General features: G+C 37.6%; 1 protein-coding gene across 5 annotated transcripts in view; it reads right to left on the bottom strand.

Annotated features, from left to right (window-relative positions):
• Positions 1-129: 129 nt before the first annotated feature.
• celf4 (CUGBP, Elav-like family member 4) overlaps positions 130-8,768 on the bottom strand; it is an 87,214-nt gene continuing 78,575 nt past the window's right edge. For all 5 annotated transcript variants that reach the window (XM_038696330.1, XM_038696333.1, XM_038696331.1 and 2 more), the window contains exons 13-14: positions 7,863-8,056; positions 130-5,043 (exon numbers count right to left, since the gene is read on the bottom strand). In XM_038696330.1, coding sequence (XP_038552258.1) covers positions 7,929-8,056 — 128 coding nt within the window. In that variant the 3' untranslated portion in view covers positions 130-5,043; positions 7,863-7,928. The remainder of the gene's footprint in view (positions 5,044-7,862; positions 8,057-8,768) is intronic.

The raw sequence follows: 8,768 nt of genomic DNA, 5'->3' as shown, positions 1-8,768 counted from the left end.
GTATCCCTAAATGCATAATTATCCAATGCCAGATCTTTCTACAAAATTCCCCAGTAGTCTCTTCACATGTTCTTGAGATAAACTTGATGACAGTAATGTTATCAGTAATTAAGACACGACACAGGACACTTTATTCTAGACTGTGCTTTATTATTGGGCTAAGCTGAGACGCATCATTCATTTAAAATTACAAAAAAAGAGTTCAGGGGACCAGAGAATGGTGCAGTCTGGAGAGACGGGGGCGGGAGCCTAAAGCGCACTGCCCAATTAGAAGCTGAGCTCATCAAGAACCTGGCAAAGCTTAATATGCAACATTCATTTCCCCACCCTCCATATGTGCTGAAATTGGGAAATTGATTTCCAGAATACTTTGAAAACCATATGAAGTAAAATGTGATTCTAGCAACACTACTGAGCTTTAGAAATAAAACCACTGATAAGAGCACTGAAAGAACTGATGGTAACTCGATTATTTTTGATGAGATAGTGCAGTTTTCATTGAATTTTGCTCTTGGTAGAACGCATCAGTTGAACAAGATCAGAGCTCTGTCAAACAATACAAAACAGGGTGGGAATAAAGTTTTAAAAATCAAAACAGGCGTTTTATGCAAGCAGTCCATCAGTGATTAGCAGTTCGTCAGACTTTAGCTCCTTAGATATTAGCAGCAATTTATAGTAACCTCAAGGCATATCTTCTTTTGGGATTACATATCTGATTGGACACTTGGTTTATGAGTGTTTAACTAGGAATTTCCCCTTTTTACATTTTGTTTAAAGGTTTCAAAATGGAAGCAAACAGTACTCAAAATGACAGAGGAATCATCCAATTGGACTCTTTTGTAACAATCTTTTAACAAAGCTAACTTTTTGGAACAGAAGAATATGAATTTATAATTACAAATATACATAAGGCTTTAGTATTGTACTGCATTGTTTGGAATAGTTTTATCAGGAACAGGAAAATGTAAAATCAATCTTTGAAGTTGTTCAATTCAGTTTTCCAACACCTAAAGTGGTTTTATGTGATGTAGTGATGCAGAGTGGCACTTATACAAGCAAACAGATCAGTGGCAATAATAGAGCTCAGATCTTGAAACGAACAGCACAAATAAATAAATACAGAAACACAAATAAATAAATAAACATAAATAAATGATTTAAAATCTGTCTTTGACATCACTTGGTCAATAGGAGTGTTTTTTTCTCCGTCATCTAAGAAGAGCTGAAGGCATGGTCCTGTAGACAGGAACAATGATCATCTGTGGACCACAACAGTGGCCCATGCGTGTCATATAAAAACTATTTGGTCACGTACCAACTCATAGAAAAATAATGCCATGAAAGCATGCATATTATCTCAGACATGACTTATAAATAAATATCTAAACAAATAGATAAATGAATAGAACCCATCAAAGTATTTTTTTTTATAAAATAGGTCAATGTGTGTCTAAGCTCTAACTGAGGTCAATGCTCTCCCTGACTGTATTCTGGATAAATGCCTTGGTCAGGTCCTACAGTTTGTACCGTATCCTAGCAACTATTTTTTTTGTACCTGGTTTTATTGAGCATTATCATGTTTTCATTCATATATTTTTTTTTTTAAGTATTTAAAGTACTTTATCCAGTCCTTGTAGATAGAAGTAAAAGTCCTATAAAATATGCAAACCTATGTACAGAGGATAACAGAGCAAAAAAAGAAACAATTTACAGTATATTCATCAGTTTATGTATATATTTATATATATATTTATATTCAAACTTCTGCTCTGTTTCTTGTTTTTGAACCACTACACTTTGTTTTACTTTTTCTCATGTAAACTTGCAGCTTAAAGTTGGAGCAAATGAAGAAGAGGTGCTTGGCATTCTAGTTCCCGTGGTCGTTCTGCTTCCCCTCCCTTATTTCACTGGACATGAAAACATTGGCGAGGTGAAAGACATGAGTGATTGCTCGAACAAACCATTAGAAAAGCACAGACCGTGTTGACACCCTTTTCAATTTTCTCAGAGCAGCGAGGGGCGGGAGAGGGCAGTCAAAGAGAGCACACAGTGAGGGGATCAGGGATACCAGACATGTGACATTTAGCTTCAGATGTTATTGTTAGCTCAAAGACAGCTCAGGTGGATGTACAAGACATTTTGTATGAACCAACCATGGATACTATCAGATCATGATGGTCATCTGGTTTACACTGTATGCCATGCTCAGGGCTTTACGCCATGTTCAGACCATTCTTATGTGACACACACAAATGGTGTGGCGTTCTGGGTTGTGTGGAGGCATCTTTCAGCCTCACTGGATTTGGAAGGTAAATGTTAAATTATTCAATCTGCTAAAAAGGTTAGACATAGACGCTAGGGAAATGGCATAATGAGCAGTTTATGGGAAAAACTAGTAACAGGAAGCATTGTCTTCCAAGTGTCATATAGCCTTATAAATATTCATATATATAAATATTCATTGAGTAATCTCCACCAGCTGAATATGTGTTGAATACAGGGTCCAATAAATTCAACTCTGTTGAACTTTTGCTGGTATATGGTAGGTGTTCATACTGTTTCTGTAGACTATTATGAGAAACTGTATGCTAAAGCAATATGAAACCAGCCTCAGTGATACAGTAGTTGTAATGAGTAAATGGCTTTTTCATACTTATTGCTTCACTTTACAGTTTCATTATGCTTTTATGTTTATATTTAATTGTATGGGGACATATAACATAAGGCAATATAACATCTTCTAAAGGACATGCTTCATGTCAAGTATTGCCAGCAGAGACCCGCACATTTACTGCTGGATGGGAAAGTACATAAAACCTCCCTCATTCTGCTCAGCTTTCTCATTATAACATATCCATCAATATTACATCACCTTCATAACCATTTAAACCTAATTCCAGGTCCAATAAGCTCAATCACTTGTCTTATCAAACCACGTCATGTCAGTCTCACCTCTGAACGTTACCCTAGTTTTGACTCCCACCAGTGGAACGTAGTCACAGGTGCCCTGCACACAGCTTTGATAGTTAGCACCTGTGCTAACAGGTTACCTAATGCCCGCTTTTATCTGAAGTGAATCGCATGAGTCTACATTAGTTCTAAATGCATTTTTTTTCAAAGACACTGATTGACCAACAGTGGTCGGACAGTTTGTTATATTGGACATGCGCTGAAGCTCTCTACATGGCTGAGAAATGATATGGATCTGGCTGTAGTTGACATCATAATAGCGCGTTGGCTGCTTGCAGTAGTGTGTTTAGTCTTTTTTGTTGTTGTTTTTGTTTTCTGAGAGCACAGTGCTTGATGGCAGATTCTGCAGGTGACAAGGCACACCTTGACATGGTGACAGCCCATACGCTACATGCACTTGACTGAATGCAAAAGAGAGCAAGGGTTGTGAGACGTATTCATTTTGGTTCAAGTTTCAAAGAGAAGTTTGTGTGTGTGTGTGTGTGTGTGCGTGTGTGTGTGTGTGTTTAAGGTCAAAGATATGTTTGGAATAGAGTCGAAGATAATTGTCCTTTTCCTCTGAAATCATTTAGCCTGATTCTCTTAAAGCCTGCTACTGAGATGTGGCTTTTTGCATTTTCATATAATATTTACACCATGTGTGTCTTCTCACTCATGTATCTTTTAGCAATATATTGTGTGTCAGCATATAGGTAATCAGAGTTAGGAATGCCTGCAGTTTTGGGAGCTGCCAGATTTGCGATTCTTCCCAAGCAGAGCAATGTTTCAAACTCTAGCTAAAATCTACAAAAAATTACAGCTCAACATAGTCAGTAGCCGTTCTATATACAGACACACATATATAAAATATGTGCATATAAATACATATATTTGCTTGTGATTAATATCTATTTATCCATATATACTGTATATATGAATACATTTGCTTGAATGCTTGTTATACATATATATGTACTGCAAATATAAACAAGTTCATATATTTCAAATGTTTCTGATGTTATTCTATCTATGAGGTTAGGATGTCAAGTTAAAAAAGATAAGGCTGTGATACGGAGCAGCCCCTCCCATGCACTCGCCATCCCCCCCACCCCCCCACCCCAAGACAAAATGAGAAGAGAAAAAAATAAACATTTTGAGTAATTGTAAACTAGCGTAGTGAGAGACCCCATTTGGCCATCTGAAATAGTTTTGCCTGTATTCAAAAAGCATATCAGCAATATATATGTATATATACATGTGTTGTATATATTCGAAATGTACATGTCTTTTAAGTACAACTCCTCAACCAGTTAACACTGACTGAAAGAGATGCAGTGGTCCGAGTATATTAGAGCTACAAGTCTTCAGCAATAAAAACGTTTGGTCTTTTGGTCCCTAAAACAACTAAGGAATGACAGGTAAGACTCCCTGGAGACCGTTGCAATGGCTCTCCTTGGCAGCGGTATCCCCTGGAAACAGACAGGCACTCCGAGCTAAAGATGGCCGTCCCAAATCGAAGCCAATTTGTGTCCTGAAAATATCACATTCCCTATTTAAGTTCTCTCTCTGAGAATTTCTTGTCCCTTCTTGTTTCAAGTCTTATAAATTGGTCTTCAAAAGTCAATTGCCACAAACTCAAACCATCTGACAGAAAGATCTCCTACGGCAATCCTCTATTCACTCTTTAAAAAGTTTTGTTCTTGTTGGACTTTTGACGCCCATATTCCCTTTAAGAATTCAGTGGGGTTGGTCATTGTAAGTAGGTTTGATATAGTTTCTTTTACTTTTTCTTCTCTCATTGTTCAAGTAAAAGTTTTTGTGGTCCAGAAAAGGTAGCTGTCATTCAAGCAGGGTTTTGTGGGGGGAAAGAGGTGTGTATATGTGTGCAGAAAAAAAAGGTCCTGGGGCTAACCAGGCTGGTACAAATTCTCTCTGAGTTCCAAAGTTTTAGTACATCCAAAAGGAGATGTCCTTGACTCGGTCATCGCTCTCTCTCTCTCCTCTGTTTCTGAAGCAGCCTCAGTGGTCCAGATGTTGAGTTTGCACTCAATGGCGGGTAGCAAGTAGTCAACATATGATTCAGCTCAACAAAACCTGGAAAGCACACAAGAAATAGAAATCAATTGAGTCGAGCGGGAAGTAGGAAAATGGAACAAAAAGAAGTGTGTTGTTTCGTGCACATTGTTATGCATGTGATATTAAACGTTTTTTGGCCATACTAGCGATGTGGCTCCAGGGATGGTCGATCTGTCAGTTGGTCTGTCCACCACTTTGGTCCAGACTGAAATACCTCAACAACTATTGGATCACATTTTGCACAAACATTCATGGTCCCAAGAGGATAAATCTTTAGGAATCCCATGACTTTTCCTTAGCGCCACCATGAGGTTGACATTTTTAGATTTTAGTGAAATATTTCAACAACTTGCGGATGGATTGCCATTACATTGGGTGTAGACATTCACGGTGCCCAGTGGATGAATCAGAATGACCCTGGTGATCACCGGGCTATTCATCCTGCAGCACTAGCAGGTCAAATTTTTCTCTTATTCATTGAAATGTCTTCACACCTACAGGATGGATTGGGACAACATTTTGTAAAGACATTTATGTTTTGATAGGATGTATCTCAATGACTTTAGTGATCCCAAGGCTGTTCTCCTAGCGGCGCCATGAGGTTGACTTTTGTTAACTATTGAAAGAATTGCCAAAACATTTGGTAGAGACATTTATGTTCCCCTCTTAATGAATTGTAAGGGGAACTTTTCAGCTAGCGCAATCATCATGTTTAATTGTCCAGTACTTTGCTTTATGATTTAATACCTGCAAAACTAAAGACATCAGCCTCAGCTGTACTTTGTGTTTGGTGCTAAATACCAAACAGGCTAAACTAAGATGGTGAACATGGTAAACATTCTACCTGCTGAAAATAAGCATGTTAGCATTGTCATTGTAAGCATGTTTGCATTTAGCTCACAGCACTGCTAGCATGGCTGTAGACTTGTGGTCTTGTTACTTTGTATTGGGTGTAGTTTTCGCTAGAATTACAGTTGATATTGGTAGTAGTGTGTTTAAAGAAGCTGTTAAGTATCCAACAATTATTGGTTCTGAATGTATGTCTAGTTTTTTGGTCATTCATTTATTTACTTATTATTTATTTCTGTTTCCACTAGATGTGCTTTTACTAGTTTTTGGTTCCCCTTTTGCTACAGTATGTAACTGCACTGTGCAACTCTGCTGCCTATTACCGTTTTAACCGTATACCTTGTTCGTAAAGTACTAAAGGTGCTATATAAATAAAGTTATTAATGTTATTACTAATACTAGGATCTTTATTAGGAAAAGAGATAAGTGGACTTATTTATACAGAAACACAAACATTTATTGCATAAGAGACAACATCTCTGCAGTACATTAGAAAACTAAGGAAAAATTAAATATATATATATATTTATAAATATTATAAATGATAAATAAATAATGTTGATAGTACGCTTTACTGTTTCGACTTGATGTATTAACATGCAGATGGAGCCAAGGAACATATTTACAGGACACCTGTCTCTAAAGCATCTTTGATAGCACTAAGACTCCAAGTTCTGGTATGGATAAAGAAAGATAATTTTGCTGAGACAATTTTGAAAACAAATCAGTGCTCAACCTGCAGTGAATTAATTTAGCTCCCTGGCAGTGACGCTGTTGTAATCGCCTATGTGATAAGCAATTAAGTTTTGTTTTTTATTCAAATCAAACTGTTTAATCCTGCTTTTGAAACGATGAAGGGATTTTAATCAAGACACACCTCAACCCTCATGTGTCATTAGAAGTTAATACTCCAGCTTGCTGTCTGAATGGACTTGTCAGTCTAATAACTCTGTACCATAATAGTCCATTATTATTATTATGTTTGGATCTAATAATAGTAAAACTGGCAAGTTCAAAAATGGCAGTATGCTTGTTTATCAGTTGAAATTTCAAACACCGTGATAACTGTCAGTCTCAGGCAAAAAGAAAAGGGGAAAAAGGGAATTGAGAAGAGATGATTTCTCTGAAAATGTTTTTATATATCAAAAGTAATGGTGCTGCATATTTTGTGACACATTCATATGAGATTGCGCTATTCTTCCTGCAGTGATTTGCCTCGGGACAACGTCTGGTATGGTTCAGTTAGTTTGTGAGTGGGTGATAAGTTGCCCTTGAATGAAGTCATCAGTGGTGAATGAACGACATAGCCCAAACTCTCCATCACACAGATGAAGGGAGGAGACAAAGAGGACCAGCACAATTACCCAACTGAGGGGTAATAAATGCCTCTCCCTTGAAAGCAATTCCTTCGGTGTGCAACACACTGAACCATTTACCAATTATCTTTTACCTTCTGGGTTGCATAGAGGGTCACTTACTGTAAAGCTGTTCTACAAACAGGGGAGGGTACATGGAAGTAAATGCTCTTCTAGCTATTTTTGTTTCAACCAGATGTAAATACATTGCATGGTAGAGGGCATAGCATTTCATAATATAGTGATAATAATAAATAATATATGTGACACCTTATATTCTTAATATAATCTTACTCATCACACTCAAGAGATTACTGAAAGTGAGCCATAATGACACGGGTGGAATTAACATTTACAAATGCATACTTGAACTATCAACAAAGGGGTAAAACTTCATCACTATTCTTTACGCGCAGTTTGCAGATGATCAGCTTGTTATTAGGCATCTGCAAATGTTTTATGACATTTCTAAAAGGTTAGTGAAACGACATGAGGCAATGCCATTAATGGGCTTGCAATTTGAACATTTGTCAATGTAATATGCAGTGGTTGTGAATGCATTGGTTCAGTTAATTACCCATCAAACTAAAGTGACAACAAATGTTTCAACATGAATCGAGATCGATGTCTGACCTGTCTTTCCCTGTGTGCGACGGCTGCCCCGGCCACCAGGGTGGAGGCGGCTGGCTGGGGCAGGGGCTAATAGGGGCGGTTGGCGTCCTTTGGCCTCTTCAGCTGCACCTTGAGTCTTTTCATGCCGATCTGGAAGCCGTTCATTGATTGGATGGCAGCTTGGGCACTACCTGGGTTGTCGAAGCTCACAAACCCTGGGGGAAAGGCCAAAATGGGGAGAGAAAGAGGGATGTGGTTAGATGAAGAGGCAAGGACAGATTGGGGTTACAAAAGAATGGATGGTGAAGATGAGTTCAGTAAAATGAAGCAGTCTTTCACAAGTATGTGTAATTTTAAAACTTTACAATAAGAATCAAATGCTTTCATCTGTACATACTAAAACTAAAAACAAGACAAGATCCAAGCACTTTACAAGCATTAATGTTGCTCACACACAGTATGACAACAACAATAGATCACAACAGAGAGCGCAGAATGCAACAAAAATCACAATATGAACTTGGTGATGGGATGTAAAACCAAAACATTAATATGGTTGTGATATTTTTGAGTTTCGGTTTTTAACTTCCACTTGAAAGGGAAAAAGCATTAAATCACAAATTAAAACCTGCCTCTCCAAATTGCAACATGAATAATACAACATTAATTTTGTGTTGTATTAATGAGCAAAAGCTACTTTGCGAATAGGTTGCACCTGACAGACTCTCCATTAAATATTCTCCACAATCCATTTATAATTTGCCACATAATTATACGTTCGGCTAAATTGTGCTGTCAGTGGCATAAAGTGCGACAGCAGTTCTCTGTCTTTGCATGCTAGAGCTACTGTTATATTCTTAGCATGCCTTGCTTTTGCTTACAGTAAGTTATAGACTGAGAGTCAGCATTTGTATTATATGTCATAAA

Source organism: Micropterus salmoides, unplaced genomic scaffold (genome assembly GCF_014851395.1).
Source record: "Micropterus salmoides isolate LMB-PRFRI ecotype aquatic unplaced genomic scaffold, ASM1485139v1 Ms_hic_scaffold_4, whole genome shotgun sequence".
In the NCBI taxonomy this organism is placed as follows: Eukaryota; Metazoa; Chordata; class Actinopteri; order Centrarchiformes; family Centrarchidae; genus Micropterus; species Micropterus salmoides.
The sequence above is the reverse complement of the archived record's forward strand: the minus strand, read 5'-3'. Positions and strand labels throughout refer to the sequence as shown.